The sequence below is a fragment of the Spea bombifrons genome, chromosome 10, assembly GCF_027358695.1.
Source record: "Spea bombifrons isolate aSpeBom1 chromosome 10, aSpeBom1.2.pri, whole genome shotgun sequence".
In the NCBI taxonomy this organism is placed as follows: Eukaryota; Metazoa; Chordata; class Amphibia; order Anura; family Pelobatidae; genus Spea; species Spea bombifrons.
The window spans coordinates 8,733,027-8,758,450 of NC_071096.1; the positions used below are offsets into that span (position 1 = coordinate 8,733,027).

General features: G+C 40.8%; 1 protein-coding gene across 1 annotated transcript in view; it reads right to left on the reverse strand.

Moving 5' to 3' along the window:
- Positions 1 to 1,657: 1,657 nt before the first annotated feature.
- Positions 1,658 to 25,424, reverse strand: part of QSER1 (glutamine and serine rich 1) — a 29,954-nt gene continuing 6,187 nt past the window's right edge. The window contains exons 2-13 of the mRNA XM_053449533.1: positions 14,216 to 14,328; positions 13,659 to 13,817; positions 9,127 to 12,726; positions 8,301 to 8,632; positions 7,322 to 7,438; positions 6,642 to 6,775; positions 6,318 to 6,526; positions 5,714 to 5,854; positions 4,706 to 4,803; positions 3,825 to 3,977; positions 3,110 to 3,205; positions 1,658 to 2,931 (exon numbers count right to left, since the gene is read on the reverse strand). Coding sequence (XP_053305508.1) covers positions 2,791 to 2,931; positions 3,110 to 3,205; positions 3,825 to 3,977; positions 4,706 to 4,803; positions 5,714 to 5,854; positions 6,318 to 6,526; positions 6,642 to 6,775; positions 7,322 to 7,438; positions 8,301 to 8,632; positions 9,127 to 12,726; positions 13,659 to 13,817; positions 14,216 to 14,328 — 5,293 coding nt within the window. The 3' untranslated portion in view covers positions 1,658 to 2,790. The remainder of the gene's footprint in view (positions 2,932 to 3,109; positions 3,206 to 3,824; positions 3,978 to 4,705; positions 4,804 to 5,713; positions 5,855 to 6,317; positions 6,527 to 6,641; positions 6,776 to 7,321; positions 7,439 to 8,300; positions 8,633 to 9,126; positions 12,727 to 13,658; positions 13,818 to 14,215; positions 14,329 to 25,424) is intronic.

Sequence of the window (25,424 nt, forward strand, 5' to 3'; positions counted from 1 at the left end):
ATATTAAATTCCTTAAATTTAATTTATCCAGTGTAATTCTTAAAGTTCTTCCAAAATAGATTCCCCCCCCCAAACAAGCAGTTTAGACTACCGGGAAAAAGATTAACCAAAAGATTAGGGGTCAGCAGGAAAGACCTGTCCTCGTAATGCAATAAAAGAAAATGTTGGAGAGTTGTCTTTGCATGATTTACTTGTATCCCGTCTCCAATAGTTTTAGCAAGTGAATAATCATGGTTTAAATAAGATAATCGTATACATTGGAGAAGGCTTACAAATATGCAGTCAAACACATCCCATGAAACCACTGATTGGTGTGAAGTAGTAATACTGAAGGTGGCGTGTATGTATTCCACATTCTCCGTTTTAATATGTTCCAAAGACGTATAATACAAAGCATGGAGAAACACACTTGAGTGAGGGGGCACCGCAGCAAGATTCCACTAGGAACCAAACACATTTGGCCTTGCAAAAGAAGAAACCAAGGTAAATGGGGGCAAATTAAGGCCTTTGTAAACCGGTAAGAAGTTCCTAAACTTGGGTTTTAGACTATCGCTATGTCATTATCAGAACAACAAATGTTATACTGCTCATGTGTGACACTGATGTTTGAATTACTGTACTCAATGCTTTCGGGAAAACTGTTGGTCGCAGAACCTGCGCTCATCAGATACGGAATAGTTGAGGTGAAGACCCCTCAAGCAAGATAGGTTTATGGCTTCAACTAGAATTTGGAATCAGATGCCCCAAAAATGTAGCTGGCAGGTCACGGCTTCCACCTTCTACAGCACATATCACAATGATTTGGGCCGATATAAGAGGCTTTAACTCCTCTGTATGCTTATGGTGGGTAAAATGATAAAAGCCCTCTATTGCACACACCACATGAAGCAAAATATAGGCGACATAAAATGAGAAAAAAAAAAACGGTATGTTGTGTTAGCATGTTTTCACACGCAGCAATGTAGCTTTAATAGTACAATATCTGCACTTCTCGTCCCAGTCTGGTGAGATGATGTCATAATCCAAGTTTAATCTCCGGATTTTTAATTTTTTTTTTAGAACAGGTGCATAAAACAGTAAATAAAGGGGTAAATGAGTATATTGTGCCCAAAACGTAAAATCATTTACAAAGGCGACCCAAACCGATAATCATCAATCAACAGGTGAAATATAAGAAATGGGGAGGAATAATCATGCAGATCTTAAGAAAATAAGTTAAGTACATTGCCCCATGATATACCAAATGTAGGTGAAATGTATATAATTCTAATCTGTAAAGACCATTATACACATTTAGTACATAGAACTGTAAACTCTCTGGCTGAATCCATAAGAGCACAGATCAGGAAGCTACTTTGTAAGCACTTGTGTATTGCCTTTACAAACATCCCTTTCTGATCAACCCGATTCATTCATTAAATCTCTGACATCAGGGGATTGGAGAGATACAGTTACAGTGTTTCTGCCAGAAAAAAAAAAAAAAAACCTTAATGGAGACTTGAAATAATGAAGAAATGAAGAAAGACTTGAAATAATGAAGAAAGTTATCATTTGCTTTACAATGCAGAGAAAAAGCTTAGCTAATGATCTTAAAGTTACGTATGGCTTTGGACCTAATAACTAAAAAGTTAGCACTGAGAAATAAAAAAAACAATGGTTCGCTGATCAAAGCTCCGTTCGTCAAGTGCAAGTTTAGTAAGGAATTTATTTCCAAGGATCAGAAAACGGTCGCAATGCCTAATAGCTACATGTAAAAGCTAAAGTAAGCCTGCTATACATCTGCAGGCCGTTACTGTATCGAACATCGAAGGGAAGTACAATATGAAATCAACATATAAATGAATAGGATTTGCTGAAAGCCATGGGAAGTGTATTACAAAGATCCATGAAACAAATTTGAACCACAATATTTCCTCTGTGAAAAATACAACTATTAGTGAGATAAAATGTACAATTGATTTGTTTTAAAGAAAAAAACAAAAACAAAAAACAGTATAAATGAAAATAGTTTTCTTCAAAACAGGGAAAATAGTTAAGGTCATTTTCTTTTCTCCATTATAATATATTTTGACACAAAAAGCAGTCATAGGATTGCACCAGCTCCATGTCCAGTCTCCTGAACAATAAAATGTAAAAGGTGTCCATAAAGCATAACAGTTTGTAATATTTATTTTTTTTATTATTTTTTTTTCCAACTTTTTTTAAATCATGGTGGTTATCATATGTGACGTCCCGCCAACTCTGTTTTACAAAATGTACAACACCCTTTTTAATGCGGTGGTCAGAAAACGATAAATGCAAATATTGTTTGTGTACCTCCACCTTAAACCTTTCAGGGGTGTGGGTTTTTATTTATAGCGGCGGGTAAACAAAAAAAAAATGTAGTAAAGCATCTTAAAGTGTTATCGCTATAGATAATAAAGAAATGTATTCTATATCTTTTTTTTTAGTGCATGCTGTATCATTTTGCAGAAAAAGAAAAAAATCAGGGTTTCTTTAAAATAAAAATTACCCAAATAGTTTACAAAATAGAAGAAAAAGAAAAAGTCATAGGAAAAAAGAAAAAAAAAAAGGCCAGGATAAAAACGTGCTTGCTGCCCAGGCGTTATTGGGCCGACAGTTCTTCGCCAATGCGGCTTCCATGGATGCAGGGCACGAAACAGCAATTTCACTAGTCTACTGGCGAGAGCCTGGCGTGATCTATGTGATCCAAGAGTTTTTATTTCTTCTTCCAGTATGTTAGCGCTGTCGGGAGGGGGATATACTGCTAGGAGGGCAGAAGACTGCAACTTAAGAACATGTCTGTTGCACACGACTCAAAAGTTCGCCAAACTTCTCAAAGAGGTCCTCCACCCACTTCATGTTTTTCAGACAGTGATTGATCAGCTCCTCTTGCTTCAAATCTCTGTTTGTTTTCTGAACAGAGGTAATCTGGAACCAACGGAGAAGACAAACTATAAACACAGGTTAAATAAAATGTAGTCGCGCTAAAAGCCGTGACGGACGGTTCCTCTGTAACGTCACGTGTGTCATCCAGACAAAAAAGGACGAACACAGGCTACACGGGAAAATAACGGTTCAGAATATAAATCCTACGGCGCATACATACCTCGTCTTTGCATGCAAGATATATGTGGTACTTGTAATGATGGAGTGCGTGGTATAGAGAACACAACTGTGACTTCTCAGGATCTACAGTGAATTCCTGTAAAAAATACAACATTTATACTAAATTAAACAGCCAAATTTTTATTAAGATTGTCGGCCATCAGCCCAGTTTATTCACACAGTGAACCCTTTTAGACAAAATTTAGCATAACATTGCGCCAGTGACACCAATTACAGGTCTCTATCACCTCGCGGTTGCTGTTTTATATTAGCTATAATGAAAACTGTTTAATAGCGATAATAGGTAGCGAGCAGTGTTCTGTGTCCCTAAGATTAACCCCTTCAAGACCGGCATTTGGGTACTGCGTCTTCACTTGAAGACTGCGTACCCATTTAAAGTTCCTGCACGGAACTGAGGGGGATTGGCTGCCACGGGTCACTGGGGTCACCCAGCGGTCAGTAGCAGCCATCCCCTCGCGACCCCAGCTTTCAGAGCGACGCTGGATCGTGTATCATCAATGACGTACATGGTACGTCCCAGTCTTGAAGGGGTTAAGCTAGCAACTATCCAATGCACCAGAGACAAGGAATAGTAACTGCTGCCAATAGGCTACTTTATGTACGGCCATTTGACTAGTGCAAATGACTGAAACGGATGAGTAAATTGGGCTTGCGGTAGTGGATCGGGACATTAAGGTACTCCCGAGAGTACATACCTGCGTCTGTTTTGCTGCCGTTTTTGCTGGCCGCAGTGTTTTCTTGTTATACCACTTCCCACTTGTTTTGATCTTACACACAGAGGAGCCTCCTGATTTGCCTTTTGTGTCACGAGTAATTGTCGTAATATCGGGATAGTTTTCCAAGGCATTCTACAGAAAAAAAAAACAATTAACGTTAATGGTTAGAAACCTGCAGTCACAGGGAAAAACTTTTGTTCACTTCCGCATATGCACGGAGCGCACACAGCCCCAGGAATGAAGAGAGAAAAAATGGCCTGGTGCTCTACGTATATGACTGTCTGGGGGGTTCTAGCGTGGCAATGCTGTGAGAGAGGGAGTGCTGCAAAATGCTCTTCAGGGGCATGTCATTATTCGGACAGTACAAGGAAGCTCACCATGAATGGTTAAAACTTAACAGTATTCTTACTAAAATAACCTAGCATGGAATACCCAAAACAATTCAATGTCTGGCCATTTGATGCAAAGTCTGGCCAGTCTTAAAGGATATCCAGAATCGACTTCCTTTTTTGCTTTCCTTGGGGAGCCTTTGCTGCCCCCAGATCTGACCACCTTCCCAGACTAACACTCAGAGCTCTTCACAGAGACATCTGCTTTATACCACTCCATCAAGACATGGATTGCAAAACGGATTCAGTCTATGCAAACTAATGTGATTCCTGGCTCTGGTTTGTTATTGATCAGATCCTCTCACCTCTCTGGGCTGTGTTTCTCCCTTGCTCAGTCTAAAAGAGCCTTACCTCCATTTTTTCTCGTTGTTAAACATAAATGTAAGGCATGCTCTGCTTTTCTATAATTCCTGTATGCCTTATATTATATACTTAACGACCAGTAGTGCATTTCACAGTTGATGTTTATACCTTCAGCGGCTGATCTAGCTGTAATTTGGCTAGTAGCCTTCTCCTGTTCTCATTTAACATGCCTTCGATTTTTCTCATATGCGGCAGAAGAACGTCATCTGGGGGGGAAAAAAGCCAAGATATGATTATGTTGCCCAGCGTAACCGCCAATGTGTGGCTAAGTTACCAGACTTGGCATTGTGTAAATAATTATTTTAATCAAACCAACTTTATATTACACACATATCAGAATATCCATATTTGAATCTATAAGCCACTGATTTATTTTGATTGTTTTAGCTAAAATTCAGGAAAAGATAGTCTCTCGGGGAAAGGCTACAAACATACGAAGCCCCATGAAATGTTAAAGCAGAGCCGACCGTAGGGCGGTGGAGGGATGCAGAGCTTCTGCAGCAAATTTCCAGGTACTGGAAGCTCCATCTTAACCCAACTCAGTAACACCGTCCACACGTTTGTCGAGATATAAAAAGTTCCAAGGCAACACCAATTATCGACTATAAAATCGATATTAAGTGTAATACATTTCAGGTTTTTTATTCCAATCCATCATAGCCAAATGGATAACCTCTAAATATTACATGAAAGACCATATATAAAATTTAGTGAAAATGCAACCAAAAAGGCAAAACTATAAAACCCCAACGCCAGCTACCGATACCAGGAAGCATTCATATGTAAATTCTTGCAAAGGTCTAACCCTTCCATTGAAGTCACTGAAGCACTAGCCAATCACATCCATGTCAACAAAACCTCAGCGTTCCGAGACACCCATGATTGGTTGGTGCTACTGCCAATGACTATGATGGAAGTTGCTAAGATGTGCAAGATGCATATGGCGGTATGCTCCCTGCTTTCAGGAAAGGTGAAATGACACACAAAACCAGTTTTTAACCCCAAAAATCTAAAATACATGTACAAAATTTACATGCAGTAAACGCACCGATGTCCGTGCAAAGCTGAAACTGTACATCAAATGTATTGGGTTACAGAGATATGGGCAAGACGTACCATTTTCCTTTTCCAAGACTTGCATCGTATCTCCGTCCAAAGCAAGGCTAACGAGAAGCTCCACGTATCCTTTGAAGGTTTCTTTCATGGCTCTTGTGTTTAAAAAGCGAGTGACAACTGGGGGAGGTGGAGGCTCAAACTCTGGAAAACAAAATGGCACAAAGAACTGTTATTTTCTACAAAATAATTCTAGTCAGGACTCTCAACACATTTTATACATTCATAGGCCCGGTGTTACAGAACACGAAGGCACAACACAAATCAATAACTTAATATGTCGCAGTTCCAGAAAGCTTATTTTCATGTAACACAAACCGATTTTCAAGCAGTGGTAACAACGTAAAAGGGGCACTAAATTTAACATTCCCAGAAATAATTCTCTAACCATGTAAAATGTTGTCTCATATTTTCAAGAACGCTTGTCACGTGGCAAAAAAATCAGGCGCTGCCTAGAAACTAAAAATGCTTCTTAAAAGCTTGTGTTTTATGATTAAATGAAACAACAAATTTGGTAAGGTTTATATTTACTTAACATATTCAAGAGGGATTATCACCCTTTAATACGCCAATGCACTCAATGAGCGACGTATACTCCTAAACTCACCTTCCTCGTCACTCTGCATGTCCGGAGAAGAATCGGATTGAGAAGAAGAGAACTCCTCTTTCCACTGCTTCCTCTTTTTTGGTGGAGGTTCAGCCTTCGTCTTGGGCTGTTTGGCTTTGGGTTTTACAGACACGGCTTTGGGAGGTGCGCTTTTCTGCGGAGGAGTTTCCGATGCCTTGCTGTTCCCGCTTACCTTGGCATGCGAGGACCTGTGAATGCCAACACGTTAACGTGTCTTATGCTACGGCAACAGACGACCCAGACTGCCGCACTTGACAGTCATGATCTCCGTTCATCCATACAACAATCCACATTCTCCTTTACCTTGCGGTCGTGGTGGCTTTGCTCTTCGGTTTTCGAGAACAAACCCTTACATACTCCTTTTTGTTTGCATTCTCAACAAACTTCACGTAAACGCGTTTATACTTTGTTTTTGCGTCTCCAAAATACCCAAGGTACTACGAAAAAAAACAGCAAGCGGGGGAAAAAAATTAATAACGGGGTCTTCCCGTTCGTTACTCGTGACTGTTCACCATCGTTTATGACATTCACACGCTGTAATGGGTTTAATCGCCAACTCAGGATTTGGCAGGGAGACTGTAGGTTAAATTCCCCAGCTCAACTACGCAGTTTGGAAGACCAACCCTAATTTCAAGTTGGCTCTACATAATGCAGATTTCGTCACACTTATTGATTTAGAGATTTATTATGCAGAACCAGCTCGGTTTGGAAACGTTCACTGGGATCAGCCCTTTATAAAGCGCCTTGAAGTTGGTGAGCTAAAACCAAGAGCATGTGGACAGCAGCATCTTTTTGAACATAAAGCAACCTATGGTATGACATGTCATACAAGAACAAAAAAGGGAAACGGCATGAATATATGACTATATTTTAGCTGTATTCCATTAGAGCTATAAAGAATCACTCTAAAACAAACTCAACCATACCTTCTTGCTACTAGAATGGGCGTTGGATCTATTTAATCATATTGCTTATTTACTTACACTGTTGGTAGCAGCAAAAGACCGTTGTCCTTCTCGAATTTCAGGGATAAATTTCTGGAGCAATGCCTTTTGGACCTTCCAAATAGCCGGGGGTTCTTTTCCAGTACATAGTGCTTCCTGCGTAAGAGTTGAACAGTTAAGTAGATTTGCCTTTTTTTCCTTCACATCAGCAGCAAAGCTCAGAAATTTAGCTGATCCCTCTGATTCTGCTCTAATGCATAATATGGAATAATTCCTTTCTTAGAAAAGTAACAAGTCAGGAAAAATAAATTGCAATGCGAAACATCATCATTAAGCCATTGAAAGCACGCGTTTTAATGGCTTAAGCTATTTTTAAAAGGCGCTATGATGACTATTGCCAAATGGAAGGGTGCAGATCACACTAACAAATACTTAATACATTCCAAGACAGATCATTTTGAAGCAGCTTTCTTCAATTTTTTCTCTCTTTACCGTGACCCATTACAGTCATACCACATATATTTACAACCATATGTATGTGCTTAAAGGGGAGGGCAGCGATATTGAATTTAAAACATTTGGAAGATTGTGATTTTTATCTCATTACGGAACTAAGTGCTGTATCGTACAATTCAGTGCTTAGTATGGTGAAGGCATCTCACAAGCCCTTATTAGGGTATATTAATATTTTTTTATGTATATATTTCTACTGAATGCCACCTGCCCTACCTGCTGAACAGGCAGAATTTGGGTGATACAGAAAGCCATTGTGGTTATATATAACCTACCTGAACAAGGTTATGATCTATATCACACCAGGCATCTGTGAAGTTGGCACACTGGCCAAGGTGGCAGATTCTGACAAAGGTGGGACCTTTGCCAAAACTAATAACATTGTTAAAATGGGCTTTTATTCTTGAACTAAGTCATTCCTTTAACAATGCAAAACTACACATTTCACACTTCATTTGTATCAGTATTTGCCATGGCTTATTTTATATACACATTTAATTTTTACCTTGAGCATTTCTATGTCTTCTATCTTCACCACGAACTCATCCCGCTCTCGGTAGATTCCTTCTCCGCTGCTCTCTTCGTTTTCATCCTCCGTGCAGCCTTCGAGTGCGACCGTCTCCTGGGCTTTGGCCAGCTGCTCAGGCTGCGCGCCATCAGACTGGCCGGGTTTTAGGGAATTGGACGTTTGTGATTTGTCTGCGGCATTTCTTGGGGAAGATGCTGGAGCCGACTCCTGCTTTACTGGAGCTCCTGACTTTTCAGCGTCTGGATAAGTTTGATAGAAAAAATAAAACGTTTTGTATAAGGGGGTGCAGCCAAATAGTGATTTGCGCTCTTAAAATGTACATCAAACAACAGATACCGCATTTTTTTTTAAGCAAAACCCTAACATATTAGAAGCAGAAATAACAGCTGAAAGACAACTCAGTGTCAGGTGGATCCACCAGCAGCTAAACCATTTTGCAACAATAGAGCAAAGTTATTTTTTAAAAGTAGTCTATGAGAGTATTTATTCTCTAAATGGAGAGCCGACAGCAGAATTTGTAAAAAAAAAAAAAAAAAAAAAAAAAGGAGGTAGTGGCTTGAACTCCCTTACCAAATTTATTATGAAGGCTCAACACTTCTCCAGCAACCTGGCCCCGCATAATTTATCATTCGATGTATGGAGACTTTGAAGAAATATCATCGAATTAACTATGCATTATAACGTCAACTCTTATCCAAACTCTTCTTTTAGAGAATAGAGCCCACAGAACAGCATGCATGAATGCCTGCATCATCCAGCATACCTATCAAGAGTTAACACAGCAAGAAAGGTAGAAACTCACCCACTTTGTTCTTCCGATCAGGATTCTCATCCAATGCGCAGAGTGCTGTAGTAATACTCTTCTGGAGATCATGATTACCACCCACAGAATCATCATCATCAGATGAAAAGGATGGCAATGCCTCCAGGTTCTTCTTAAGCTCTTCCTCTGGCTTTTTAGGGGAGATTGTGCCACTGACCTCAGAACCCGGGGTACCCGTCACAGACTGCGGTTGAGAAAGTGGACTAGTACAGGGTGGCCTTATTACTGGGGTACAGGGTCTTCTAATTCTGTTGGGCACACGGACAGGAGGAGCTGAAAACTGCTGCTTTGGTCCAGTTTTCAGGAAGTCTAAGAAAGATGCAATAAAGCCAGTCTTTACTTCAGGCTGTTTCTCCTCGACTTCCTTTATTTTCTGTCGCATCCTCTCCTGGTGTTGGTACGTATCGTAATAACCTTCCGAAACATGAGAGGAATATTGCATACTTGTTTCGGGAGCTTTGCTAATGGGCCGCTTCATTTGTGGGTTGCGTTTTGTTGGCTTCAGATTAGAGTTTTCATCTTCAGCGCACTGTTTCATTGCCATTTTCTCTCTTGCTTTCATTTTTTGAAGATTGTCTTGTGTTGGATCTTGGCAGTCCTCTTCCACTTGGCTGCTAGAACTACCACTTACATGAGCATCGGTCTTTGACATATGCTGGCTTTGTGTCTGACCAACGGATGTATTTTCATCAGATCCCATAATAAAATCTCCTTCAGATGCAGCGTTTTCTTCCCCAAGATTCTTGGTACCGGACAAGAATTCTGCATCCCTTCCTTCGTCAGGTACATCATTGCCATCTTTAGACTCTTGATTAACATTAGAATGCTTCTTAATTATCTCAGCATTCTTCTCATGATCTTCTTGACTGGTCCCCATCACTGGAGAACCCATTCCACCCGGCAAGTCCTGCTCTAGAGGTTGAATATGTGATGGATCCATATTTACATTTTTAGACTGGTTTGAGGAAACTGCAGAAAGATTTATTGCTGTTTGGCCACCATTTAAAGAAAGGTTATTGAGATTTTGCTGCTTTCCTGTTGAAAAATTTGGAGACATGTGCCTTATATTTAAAGACTGAAAACGTGATTTTTCATCCTCGTTTTTGACAGAAATATTCTCCTCGGCAGAAGACTTGGCAAACTCTTGAGCAGCCGTGGCTGCTAATATGTCATCAACGTGAGACAAAAAGTTCCTTTCATCACTGAGCAACATAGACTCTGAGAAACACATTGGGTTTAGAGAATCAAACTGATTCTTCGAATCAAGCCGACTTCTCTGACTGAAATTATCTTTTGCTTGCAAATGTGCTTGCAAATGTTTCCCATCGGACGTGTCCATTTTTACAACTTCTGACCCTTGAGAGTGGAGTGGTTGTGGAGTTTGCCCACCGTTGCTCTGGATGATATGTCCATCCACCTGTAGAAATTGGTGTGAAACCTGTTGAGGACTTTGAATTCTTTGCATGGATGCAGATGCCTTTGCTTGTCCCAAGTTTGCCTGTAAGATAGACTGCTGAAACATCTGCAGATCGCATCCAGAATCTAGAAGTACCTGTGCTCCCGGCAACTGGAGATGCTGAGAATGCCTTAACGCAGCTTGCATCTGAGGAGATGTGCTTGGCTGCTCCTGCATCTTTGCATCATGAACCTTGTGTAACATTGTATGCGGACTTAGGTCTTTAGCGCTTACTTGTGAGGACTGAATCATCTCTGATGCCTTTTTGGGATCATGGCTGACTGAGTTATTCATATGACTCACATGTTGGGACATATGACTCGCAGGACTGATCATTCGGTCATCTTTTTTAGATCCTTGCAGTCCAAGAACCTGGTCTTCCAGACGAGAATTGCTTTTAATAACACTTTGAGAATATCGGTCATCGGCCTTCGAAACACTGTAGGCAGTCTCTTGTGTATTTATTTCGCCTTCACCAAGTCCTTGTGTAGAGGATTCAAGAGCAGTCTGTTGTAATGCCTGCAAGTCCTGCATCTGAAATTTATCTTCTTGTTTCACAGATCCATACAAATTGGTTTCAGATTTTCTCTTCGCGTAGGATTTGGAGTCCGTTGAGGTCCTGCTGTTCTGTAATGTCTGTGAATGGGTTTGTGATGAAAAAGAGGATGACTGAACGGTTGGCAAAAACTTCTGAGATTGTGGTGAATTTGAATCTTGGGTATTCTGTGATGAATGCATAGAAATGTAGTTTTGAGTTGGACTTGAAGTAGACAAACTTTGTCCACGTGAGGAAGCAGTAAATGGAAGCGATGGTGAAGCCAGGGGTAGGTTTTGTCCTGAAGTGTAACTGTCTGAAGGACTGACGGGTGACATCACCTGTGATTGAGATGAATAGCTAACTTGCGATTGACTAACAGGAGTTAAACCCTGAGTGTTACTGGAAGAATAACTTTGTGATTGGTTAGTTGAAGACATATCTCTTGTTTGATCAGTGTAGTTCGCACTTGAAACTGAAGGCAGAGCAAGTGTCTGATCAGATGAAAAACTTAGTGTCTGGCTGCCAGAAGTTATGGTTTGGGATTGGCTAGAAAATGCAGGGAGTGGTTTGTAAAGTGGAGGCAGCTTCTCAGTTTTGATTGCAGAGAAGACCTGTGATTGACTGGCAGATGGCAAGTTTGGTGACTGTGTTGAAACATAACTGGGGGACTGGCTTACTGGCAGAAGACTAGGTAGCTGTGCTGTGGAGTAAGCTTGTGCTTGGCTTGAAATGACAGAACTCTGGTTCTGTGAAGACTTGGTGTAACTTTGGGACTGCCCAGGCGAAACCACACTCTGAGACTTGGGGGTCTTTGAAGACCTTGGAGGCGCCTTTGTAGGGCAGTTTTTTGTTTTTGTAGAAGATGGTGGGTAGCCAGGAGATGGTATGACGGATGGGTAAGATTGAGATAGTTCCACTGACACTTGAGAGGTTTTCTGCACCGGTGCACCATTGCTCACCTGAGTAAGTGCTCCAAGTGGAGCACACAAAAGAGCAGACTGTCTCGACGCATCCTGTAATGTAGCTCCACTTGCGCTTGTTAAATAGTTTGGCAGGGAATGCTGCGTACCAGATAGTTGCGCCTGCACAGACTGCGTACTTGAAGGCCTCTGATGGTGCTTAATTACACTACATTCCCTCTGAAGTGCTCTTTCTATGGAGGCAGTGGAACCAGTAAAAACTGATGTACTGTATGGCTGAGGGGTTTGCTGTGCCCCTCCCAGGGCAGAAGGCAATAAGCTGAACTGAGGCTGCAAAAGATGGGGTGCAGATTCCTGGGCAGATCGATATGTTGATGACTGCGGGATGCTGGTACTTAAAACGGCGCTTCCTAGCCGCTCAAATGTCAAAGCAGTGGGAGTCTGTGATGTCTTAATTTGAAGCAAAGGGTCGTGGGGAGAAAGAAGACCATTTGATGTAGCACTGAATGTACCATCTTGAAGGGCCAATGATGGGGTTGTAGCAAAGTTTCTAGAGCTAAATGTATTCGGGTGCTGATACGCCGAGAGGGCAGACGATGGAAATGTCCCAGAGGTTTGCAGCGCTCCAGTAACAAACAGCTCTGTCGCGGTTGAGGAATGCATGCCTGAAAGTGCCAAAGACAGAGTTAGAACGCACACAGCAATAATACAAATGCACAGGTACTACGCCGCTTCATCCTAGAAACATAACGCAACAGTTTGCTGTAACGGACCCAACTAAAGAAGCAGAATATGCATCCTTCAAAATCGGGAAAAGGAGACAGCTTCTAGCTCTTACAATCAGTGTGAGGAAAGCGATCCGAACCGTACCTCTCAGCTATCATATGCATTAAAGTTCACATGATGGTTGGCGTGCGCCTTTAACAAACAGGTAGTGTTGAAAGGATGTAAAACGGAATGCACAGAAAACCTAAACTCATTAAACTCCTAACAAACAGTTTCATTCTCTGTGCACACCTGGAGTACTTCTAGAGTATGCTATAAAACCAAAAAAAAAAATTATTGAGTCACTCCGCAAACAAAATGGAAATCAGCTATAGTGCTAGAAACCAGAAGAAATGTCTAGAAAAACCAAATACTACTTTCCAGGATACCACGAGTAAACAGGACATGAAAAACCAAGCAACACATTTCTAGATACAAATAGATCCATGCTCCGCATTGGAGCAACGCTTGGCGTTCATTAGATCTTGAAATCATTTCATGATAATGGTGCGGTGGCACAAAGGGAAATATTCAATTACTAATTGCGAGTATGTAATTTTTTAATAAAGTGGAAATAAATGTATTCTTGTTTGAGATCATGGAACATTTTCACAGTGCATCACCGAGTGATTATCGTTAGACAAAATCGCTCTGCTTCACAGAACAGAATTAATATGATGAAAATGGAGCATCTAAGTTAGCAGGTGACCATGAATCCCAGATCATGACCAACTCACACCCAAAAATAAATGAATGGGGAAAAAACTGAAACAAAATAAATGTTCTAAAATTAAAGCAATAGTGGCAGATATCACTCAAAGATGTAACCTACCAGTCTGCCATGATGGAGCCCTGAACTGTGGCAGGAGGGTTGTCCCTGATGAAGCTTGGGCGGTCCGAGACTCAATGGCAGAAAGAAAGTTCATGACAGAGGTTTCTGTAGTGTTACCGCCAGCCACGTGAAGGCTGGTGTCAAAGATTCCAGACAGACCTAAATGTGAATGAACAGATTCATTTATATATTGCTACTCATTAATTTGGTAATACCGTACTTGTAATCGAAGACACAATTTATGCGTTGTGGCCAATACAGAACTAACGCCTATTGTTTATTGGAAGGGTGAACTCGAAGGTTTGGTTTTGAGTTCTGTAAAGTCGTTCCTTGTCTAAGTTTAAAGAAACGGGTGAGAGGCTGAGCCCGTGGCCCCAACCTTTGCGGACGTAGTGAGAGGGGCCAGATTGGTGGAGAAAGAAGTGCAGCAGATGTGGCTCCATCTGCATTATGGGCTCTCTCGGAGAACTTCCACAAAAGGGAATGATGTTAATGATTCTTATGACACCAGACATGCTTGGAAATTAAAATCTTGTACTTCTGTAAAGAGACTGTACCTGAGGGGTGGTGAGTGGTCGCGTATGCAGGGAGCTGATGAGTAGCTGCATAAGTCTGCCTGTGAAGAAGCTCCGTCTCCGAATGAGAAGGATGCCCAGCTCCATAGCTTAAGCTGGAAGAAAATGTTAAAAAATTAAATAAAAATTACACGTATATACTTACAACTAAAAATGCATCTTTTAGGACCAAATTATCTGAAAGCTATACGATTGTTGTCCTAAAAAAATGCTTTCATGTTTAATTCAGACCTCAAGCAATTGTACTAGTTACTGAAGCGTCATACAAACCAGATATTAAATAGAATTTGCACATCTACATGATCTACTACCTCTGAAGAGATTGGGTGAGAATTTAAACTAAACTTCAAGGGCTGAAAAAAATCGTAGGGAAAAATTACAGGTATGCAAACACACAAAATCTGGTGAAGACAAAATCCACCAAAAATGAAGGACTTCAATAAGCCTACAGTAAAATGCAGTGGACCGTATGCATGTATTAAAAAAAAAATCCAAGATAAAACTAGAATATTCCTTTAAAAAGGACAGTTTAGCCCTGGACGCCACCACCATAGAATATTACATTTCTGAGAACCTTTATACACATTCTTCCAAAACGGGGGGAATAAAATATCTTGTTTCTCCACGATCCAAACTTTCTTAATCCTGGCAGTAAGTACTTCCAATGGAATCCATGGGAGTGCTCCTGCCACCTATAGCTTAAGCAGCCAATCAGTGGGAGGAACGTATGTCAATTTAAATGTATGGGAAGACTTTTCAAATGTTCACTGGGGTCTAAACAGACCCCCGCAAGAAGCGTTCAGGAGAGCTAGCACTGGATCCGACATCACAAGCAAAGAGATGGATTTAGCCAAAGGCATCTCATGCAGGGCACTTAGTTAGGGGGTGAGGAAAGGGGCAAATGCATTTGGGACAATTCTGCTAGACCACAAGAAAAAAAAAAAAAAAGCATGTGCATTAACGTGTATACAATGCCTAGCGTGTTCATTTAAGAAGTGCTCTAGATGACACAGAGGCTAAAGCTGACCACCAGAGCTTAAATGTGACTCCTACGGTATAAACGAGAAACAAACGGACTATTTATTGTAAAAGGAACACAGGTGTGCTACTCTCGTGCTTCTAAAGCTCAGGTTACCCAAGGGTGTGAAAAGCTTTAGTGTAAACGGATATTCTTCCTGCTTAGTATATCTACTAAAGCATCATCATGGTTACACCTGGTTCCTCCCTATAATCTTGTGATAAAAGAAGAATTGATCAGCATTTTGCCCGAGTGATTCTTTTCTATATTGAGAGGGACTGTGCTTGAGCTCAGGGTATTCAGGTGTTTATATTGGCACGAGAAAGAAAGATCATGAAGCAGCGCATTTTTTGTGTTGTTGTTAGAGTTCTGGTAATTTGTAGCACTTTGAACATAGTGTCATTTTTACTTACAAATTTCATAGCTGATTATGCATAGAAGAAAAAAAAAATACTTTAGAGTGCCGTGTCCAAAACAGGAACTGTTGGGGTTGTGGCTACGGGCAGAAAGTGGGCCATCCAGCCCTTTTTACATGGAAGCGTCACCCTGCGGAGCTCAGATTAAGGGAGACTGAATGGAGTCCCCACTCTTTTTCCAGCTCCCTTGGCTGGTCAGTCACACAGCATTTATTCCTTGTTTCGTTCTCTGCAGATCTTTGTACGCAGCACATAGGCAAAAAGCAGACTATGTTTTTTTGCTTTAGACGCAAACGTAACCTTGCTACTTATACAGCGTCCCTTATGTGTCCGCGTAATCTCAGAATCTGTACATCTGGAATTAATAAGCACCATAAACTGCAAATAGCTCAAGGCCTTTAAAAAGCTTATGATGCACTCAAGAATAGCCAGTTAAGTATACTTCATTAGGGTCATAAAAACAAAGCTGATGGCTTACGATGCACAGTATGGATTCTGATGAGCTCATACGGCATGGCTCAGCTCCAGCGCTTCACATGCATCCGAGTGACCAGTATGTGAGTATCTATAAACTCCGACCAGAAACCACAAGTCTATTATGCTTTTAAAGAGGAACTCCCATCAACTATTTTTCTGGTCATCTTCCCTTGTGACTGGCAAGCCTCTTGGAACACTGCAGAGATGACATCATTTGTAAGTATGAAAGCCCCATATTGCCAAAAAATGTAGCTGTGTTGTCGGTAGCTTCATGTAAGGGGCATCAGTGTTTAAAAATTGAAAGATGGAAGGGGGGGGCCCAACAATCAGCAACAAGCAGCCAGATGTATACGGGTAAATACTCTAAGCACGAGAGGTAATGAAATGTATACATTTGTAATGAATATCTTGCACACTACTGAATCATTGACAAAAGGTGTTTATTCTGTAAATTCTATACTTTGTCCCCCATTAAAACAGCGCAGGAATCTAACTGTCCCTTGGCCATCATGTCATAACTATATTTCAGGTGCAGAAACAATACTTTTATGATCCACATTTGATACTTTGATGTAATCGAGAAAAGGGTAACTCCATACGAAACAGATATATCTGGGCAGCTCGGAGCTTTCAGTACAACCCAGCGGTTCCTCATCTGCTCCAATCTGAAGGCTAAAGTTTAGACTTTAGACGTTCTCTCATCTTCAATTTCATGCTTTTTTTCTTTTATGCCAGATCACTAAAGATTTTTTGGTACAGATAGTTATTTTCTTAAAATAATTTTAAAGAGGACCTCACACTGTCAGCTTTAGCACAACTAAATTAATTTCAAACTACCTACCTATTGCTTGGGATTTTGTTTGACAGTCTCTAAAACTTTGATATCTGCTTTTGCCCTTTGGTTTCGGTCTATCCATTATGAGATAAAAATGAAGTCCCCGGTATGTGGCCGCGCAGGGCTCCAACCCCTGGAGGAGCTCTATACCAGTTCCTGCTAATGTATCTGGACCACCATCCACCACTATTAAAAAAAGCCTTTTATTTCATTCTAAATATATGGTCTTCTTCCAATATACAGATCCCCATTCTCTAATGGAGAGTGTGTATCACATAAAGCTGGGGAATTCCACCGATTTTGCTAATGTTGTAGGCAGAGCAGCTAAAATATCAGAGGTCCCGAGTCTCCAGGAAATGTGGTTGTTTCTCCGGCCTCCCTGACTTGCACAAGAATATCATTGAAGAGCAATCTCTCGGTCTCTCAAAGACTCCCTGCCTTATCTGCCGAACAATTCAATCTCCTTTTCCGGAGCTCCACTTTTTCTCTTGCTTCCTCTTGTTGTTCTGTCTTCTTTCTCCGTCCACTTCTCTTTGATATCAGCTCCGATGACCAGGCCTCCCGGAGCGCTTCCTTAAAGGGCAGAGCCTCCACTCTCACCCTCTCTCTGACTGGAGGGAGAGGAGGTCAGCGTAGGTCATTGCTCCGTCCTTTTGTGCTCCAAGATACCAGAACATTGCCAACAGATCCGTGGAGAAAGAAGCGTTGTTGCACCTACTGGGCAAGCTGAGCTCTTTACGTTGGAGAAACTTCCTAGTGTTGGCCCTTCATAACAAATAGTGACGTGAGAGAGACTTTAAAATCACAACTCTCCTGACAACTCTCCCTTTACTAAATAAACTTTTTTATCTCTGAAGAGAACACCAACAAATGCATAAATTATTTTTCTTTCATGTGATTCCAACCACGCCAAGTTGCGCTTATTACCTTTCCGAGATCTATAATTTAGTTCCAGAGAGAAAAAAACATCCAAGTTTTTACCGTTAAGACACATTAATTTTCCAGTTACATCCCTTGTTTCCACATGCACAGTGCATTACAAGAAAAGGACAAGATAATTATAGTAACTGGATCAGACTAACTTTAAGTAAATCCATATGGCACAACGAAATGGAAATTCTCATCTCCAAAAACACGAGCTACAGAACTCTGCCCCAGCTCTTTGGTTTCCCTGGCATCCTACATTTATCGATTTAATAAAAAATACCTAAAAATGTAGGTGCCAGCAATTCTGCTGTTCAAGAATTGTGCAAAAGAGGCTTCCTTTTTACTAAAGCACCACAGACAAGGCCTCCCTGCATGTGATTAAGGGGGGCCTGGAAGGCTCAGGGGTACCTGGGCCCATCACAAAAGGAGATTCAGACACCCTCAACCTGCCAACCACTGACCACCACAAATACAGTAGTGATGGAGTATTAAAAACATTTACACTTCAAGTAACTTTTGCTCGTTTCATCCATAATCACAACCCCCCCCAACACTGCTCCACACATATACTCAAGCAAACTACACACACATGCATAATACATTTTACATTCCAGTGTCTAGAGTTAGGACACTATTAAAAAAAGTACAAGTTTGTATTTATATAAAAAAAAAAAAATCCATCAACATAAGAACCCCAAAAAACCTACAGATTGTGTATATGCGCTCTGCATTCACCAAGCACGTGCTTAAATATGAGGTCACCCATCGCTGGAGGGCTACAGGCTTCCCAAGGAACGGTTTACATCGTGTATACAAACAGAGGGTTCTTCCAGCTGCCAAGTGACTGCATCACGAGCAGTCTAAACATTTGGGCACAATCTGACGACGTTTTCCAATCCATGTCATCCCTACGCAGTGTCCGAGAGGTCTATTTACCAACAACCAAAATGTATGCTTTCTGGACAGAGTCTATATGACTGGACAGAGTACCCCCCCCCCCCCCTTTAAGCTCTCATTGCATTGAGTCAAATGCTTAGGGAAAATCATTTTATTTCTTTAGTCTTATGTGTATGAACTGCCACAAACCTTGCTTTTGTTACATTTTCAAAGTTTCTCCAAAGACCTACAGGTGACCCCCAACAGCCACAAACCACCGTATTCATCTATGGGAAATATCCTAGGATGGACCGCAAGGGGGTCTCCCACTTCTGGGGGAGTGGCTTTACAAAGGGGTGTGGTCAGTCACCAGCAGCCTTTAGAGGGCAGGAAGCAGATGAATGACAGCGGAGTGGGTGTGGTCAAACCCTGCTCTACCTCTGCCAGGATAAAGGAGATGGGTTTCATCCACAAACTCCCAGTGAAACCCGTAGAGCCCCCAGGTATGATCCTATTTAACGGAGGCCATCTAAATGATTGACTCCATTAATGTATAGATCTTCATTGCACTGTGCTTGACTTGTCATTAGAATTTAGATTTCAAGACAAAGACCTTAATACCATCTGTATGTCTTTTCTATAAATCGCCAACTAAAAGAGGAAGCTATACTTACCTTATCTAGGTGTTGAAATCATCCTTGACACCAATTCTAAAAACGTTCATATGTTGTAAAATGTTTAAGATATTTTTGGACGTCTCTCGAATAGATGCCTTGGGGCACATGTCCTGGTTTTGCAGTACAGATGAAGTGGTCGGGCGTTACGGGGTAGCCTAAGCAGCCCTCTCTAGAGATTCACAGATACATTAGGTCTCGACACACACACAATGTAAAGATCTTTCAGCGTATAAAATATCCAGCTTGACAAGGTGACTGAAACTTCATTCCAGTCTGATCATTGTCTAATGTTATACAAATCTGTTTCTCATATCCCCGCAATTTCTCAAAGAAACAGTTTAGTGCTCTAAGCACTCTCATAAAAACAAAACAAAAAAATATATATAATATATATTAAAGTACTCTAATGCAACACTTTATTAAACAATGTATTAAGTCCTGCAGCGTAAATGGAACAGCACCTTCAATAAGAGAGGGTTCATTACCCCCCTTTCTATTCTGCACCTGCTTAATTAAATTGCAAAGCTCTAAGAGCATGAGGTCATCATATCACAGATACAGAGGCGGACAGCATCCTATGTCAACTAATTCCAGTATCATATTATAAGGAAATCTATCCTAAGAACGCCTTCACACATACAGAAGGTGAAAACGTTTCCTATGCTGGATAGAAATAAAATGCTCTCGCATTTAGTAACGGCATCAGAAAATATAATGTATAATATGATGATCTCAACAGGCAATAGAAATTGTTTATTTTATTCCTGTATCCGAATATTACAAAATAATACATTCCCAGAGCTTTTATAATGTCAAACAATCTACCTCTACATTTTAAGTTTTTAGGGCATTGTTATATTTCATGAGCTACTGAACAAAAAAAAATAGATATTTCTTTATCTCGTTGGCTAGTGGGTCTTCAGACTAGAGGACTGTAGCCTCCGGGACCCATCAAAAAAACTTGCGGGCGGTCAGACACTGTACCTGCGGGTCCCAGTAATCCCGCAAGGCTCCCTTCGCATTGCTCGCACACAGCGTCTCTTCTCCTGTTCCGCCCAGGAACCCAGCGGAATCACGTGAATTTACATCACGTCACATGACTCTGCTCCGTTCCTGCTTCCCCTGCTTGAGGGAATGAATGAGTATATGTGCATGGTTAGAATCTGTGAATGAGGGAATGGAAACATGTTGCAGGTCAAGATTGACTGCACATGTTGCGGGAGCGGGCGTTAATGGTCAGAAATTCAGTAGGAGCAGGATTAAGAAAACAGTCCCGCGCAGGGCTCTTCTTCAGACTCCTTCTGCAAGCAGTAATATTAGCACTCCAGCTAATTAAACTCTCTTCTAACACAACCTTATAAATCTTACACCAGTTGGTACATAAATGAACACCCAACCACCAAGAGGATGGGTCCGTCCTGCCACATCTTACAGGAGATGGATGAGTCATCAGTACAAAAGCATTAAGAATTCCATGACTGCCTGTCACAAAAATGTCATCAATACTGTTAAACTATACAGTTGCTTGAGTGCAGCTACATACATGTTAAATGGAAATGGTTAACAGCTTAAAAGGGACAGTCTAATGTCTCCAACACCCCTATAGAAGAATGCACATTAACCCCTTCAGGCCTGGGGGATTTTCATAATCAAAAGGACCAAAATATTTTTGCTAATTTTTACCATGTTTGTTAAACCGAAATTCCCCTTTTCCATATCTGATGAACCCGCACAAAACTGTACATCGTTTTGTTTAGGAGCAGTAGGGCCTTCTTTTAAAAATCATAGAAATACATAATTAGTGATAACAGATTAAAAACCCATATTGCTTTACATTTCTGTGTCACAGCTGAACACTGACCCAATTTATGTTCAGCAACATCTCCTGATTACAGTCATACTCCACATATACAATTTTATGGTGCAGAGGTCCACATCAATGCTTTACATGTTACCCCATTTTACATATTTGAATTCTATTGGCTTAAAGAGTCTGGGGGCACTGATCCCTTTGGTGTTCACATCACTGGGCTCCCACTTAATTTTGTTTTTTTATTTCATTCAATTTTTTTTTTTTTTTTTTTTATTTGTTGCTCCCACTGAAATTAATGGCAGAATAAATGCGCACAGGATCTGAACAGACCCCCGTCCCCCCCCCCCCCCCGACCGCCACCAGCTTTCCCCCTAGCCAGTGCGGGAATCACAGGCAGGGAGACGGGTTCGCCTGAAGGCATTTAGCTGGGTGTAGAAAGGGGCAAACTCATTTGTATAACAGACTACATCATAATTTAAAAGGACTCATGCATACGATGACTGTAGTGTCCTTTTACGACATGATATACTCAAACCCAGTTTAACAATTATGGAAGGATAAAGACACTAAGAGTATGATGATTAGGTCTGACCAAGGCTAGATCATGCCACGTTATTTTCTTTAAGTCTCGTAAGGAAATGTAAAACAGAACTATTAGATTTCTTTTGCTCCATATTTCATATGACTAGAAAGGGCATTGCCAACAGGTTTCGATGGTAACAGTTGCCAGCCTCCTCTTGGGCAGAAGCTATTCCGGATTAAATCAATTTACTAATCGACCTACTGCATTCCATGTAAAAGTACATTTATTGCTCCAAAAGACCACCCGTAACAGCCTCAGACATAGAAGTGCAAACAAGGAGATCCCAATAACTATGCTAGACACCAGGTTATCTACTCTCTGAATGTTAATTCACGCACTCATGCCATTATTTCTTTTCCAAGTGCCCTAAGTGAAAGAATGAACACCACTAGGGCTATCCGAATTATACAGAACATACCTGCAGCGGACTATGGTGAAGGACTGATAGTCTGCAGGTTGCTCAACTTAACAAAAGCAACGGAGGATTCTTGCTCAAAAAAGAATGCTGCATTGGATGAAAGAACTTTGACTGGGGCAACTACCCAAAGAATTACTTTAGATCAATTAACATTGCTTCAGATTTGCTATCACAATGGCATCCAAGTAGGTAACACAACACAATCTGTAAGGTGCCCACCTTACCCTAGAATGGTTATTGTTTTATATAGCAGCATCATACTACAAAGGGCCGCACAATTTGGACAGAAGCAAAGGGTAGGGTCTTGCACGAGCTTCCAATATAGAAGATATAAAATATTTGGAACTTTGTTACTACTCTATGGCACATAAAGAAATATATATTGTATATGTGCTTCTACAACACAAGTACCAAGACAATGAAGGAGCAAGTGGAGTTAACCTAAAAATACAAAACTAAAATCCTTGTCATATAACAAGTTTCCACGAGAGAAACTGTAAGAGTGCATAGCCGTGTCCCTAGGCTGGGCAAAGACGCTATTAACGCACTGGTGGCTGATAAGCAGGAATTAGTGTCTACATCAAGAGCAGAGCTACAAGGTATCGAACACCCTACACACTACAGTTTAAACGTTACCTAAATGCATGAGCAGACATACATGTGATCCTCAAAGAATGAAAAACGGGTCAAAATCTTTACGCTCATTTTTCCATTACAATAAAAATGTCTGCTCACGTATTCGATCCCTACTGCTTTAAAATATACTCCCTGCCAGCACTGCATTTTTCCAAATCAGATACGACTATTTTCAAAGTTATAACAGCTACCAGATGCTCAGTATTTGGTATCTTTACTGTGCAAGCTGACACTTTGTATCTGTAAAGATCATCATCACATCAGTCTCTGGGTGAACTAAAACCAAACCATCAGATACCGGCAGGACGCTGCGAACAACAGAGGTGACCATAAAAATCAGGTGAAAGAACACACAAACCGAAGCCAATGGGACTTTTGCTCCAATTGGTTTATCAACTGCTAAATAAACTCCATAAACTAGAGAATAAAATCTAGTTTTCTGTGGACTGATCAGCCATATGAGTCTGCTGGTTGCTTATGGAGGATTGCACCAACTGGTTACTTTTTCCCCAAATAGGCTTCTTCTCCTTCCAAAGGCACAAATTACACTTATCTCCCCTTTAGCATTTATTGCAAACTCACAGATGTTGGCAACGGATAAACATGGCTGACCTGCATGGCTTGGAAGAATAATATTGCAGTTTTACAGACTAACATTTTCTTAACAGTTTAATAACAACCACAGACATTGTGTACAAAAATTGCAATATTAGGAATCTGGAATTGTAGCTATTGTTTAGATTAATATAAATGCAATTTCCACAAAAACTGAATGCAGCTTTCTCTGTTGACATATTGTGGTTAAATCTTATCTGACTACTAAAAAAAAAAAAAAGGTATTTAGCAGCAGCTCTGTTGAAAGACACTGCCTACAGGTCATCCTAACTCACAAACCTCCATGTAAAGGCTCAGCAGAGACAAATCCAGTAAATAAGAGGAGATATAATGTGTCATTCATTCCTACTTGCTAACTAATCACATGAGCTGAACGTGCCTCCTCGCTGGTTAAAATTACAACATATCACACTCTCGACGTGTTCTTTCCACAACTTGCCTGAAAATTACAGGAAAATGAGGCATTAATAACATACTGTCCCGATTATAGGCCAAACCCTCACACAATCAACAGTTTGGGTCTATTTTAAAGAAAATGTAAATCTCTCTGGCACTCTCCAGCTCTTCTTCACTTCTTCCTCGTATCAGCTCCGTTATCCAGATTCTTCGGAAAAAAGGCAGAGCCTCCGCACATACCGCCTCCACTGATCGGAGGAACGGGGTAGAGGCTGTGGTGCGTCCTGTTGCAGAAGTACTCCAAGAGGCCAGAATAATGCAGACAGATCCCTGAACAGAGAAGTGCAGAAATGTTTCTCTTTTTCTGCAAATCAGTCTGTAATAGTACTTCAGCAAAAAGTCAGAGCCACAGCGACAGCCTCCCACACAGTCCTCCAATCAGAGGGGAGTGTGTGCGCGGGGGCTTTGACCCTTTTGAGGAAGCGCTCCAGGAGGCCTGGTTCAAGAAGCTGATACCAGGGAGAAGCTGACAAAGGAAGAAGAAGAACAAGAAGAGGAAAGAAGAAACGGAGCGGCGGTAAAGGTGACAGGGACATAGAAGCAGTCTGCGGAGAAGTTAGGAAGACATCCTGAATATCTAAACTCCGATTATAGGACATATACACTATAACCGGGACATGACAGTATATTTTACTGTGAGTTAGGTATGCATTCACAACCTCTGATGGGACTTGGCTTAAGAGTCTTCTGTATTTCAAGTATTTAAGTATCTTTTCTTTCGCAATGCCCGCCTCAAGTCCTACCATGAAGAACCTTCACTATTGCTTGTTAGGATCGACATAACCTTATGCTGGCCAAATCAGACCAGCTACCCAGCCTAGAAGTTTCAAGGTGTTACTTCTGCCCATTCTTTAAACCAGTTTCAATGAGCCAAACCAGCAGCTTTAAACCCATTTTACAGATTAGATCCAGTCTTCAGTAAATACACCTATAAGAGTGTCCTCTTTTAATCATTACTTCAAAATACCAACTACAGCCTGTGACCCAATACAAGAACAGATTAAAACACACGTTCTGACAAAAGCTTTGCTCACCGTTTTTATTTAAAAATTAGATTTTTAAGACTATGGTTTTCTTAAATAATATTGCTCGATACACTAAGAAAACTTAAATTAATCCAAGTACTCTGCTCCCAAGTACTGCTTTTAGTGTTTTCTTATACACCACATCTGCTTCTCCTTGACCAACTATAGTGGAATTAAGTCTTTATTAAGATATTTGTGCTGTAAAAGTAGTTAATCTAAAAATAATATGTGTAGGACAACTTGCAAGCAAAATACCCTCACTTATTCTCCTTAGCTAAAGTCTTTCATTATGAAGATCAATTACTGTATTGCAAGATATCAAGAGCCTTACGGCGCTTTTTATCCCATACTACGTTCAATTTATTAAAGACGCAATTTTGGAAAGCAATCACACATTATTATGCACAGCATTGTTATGC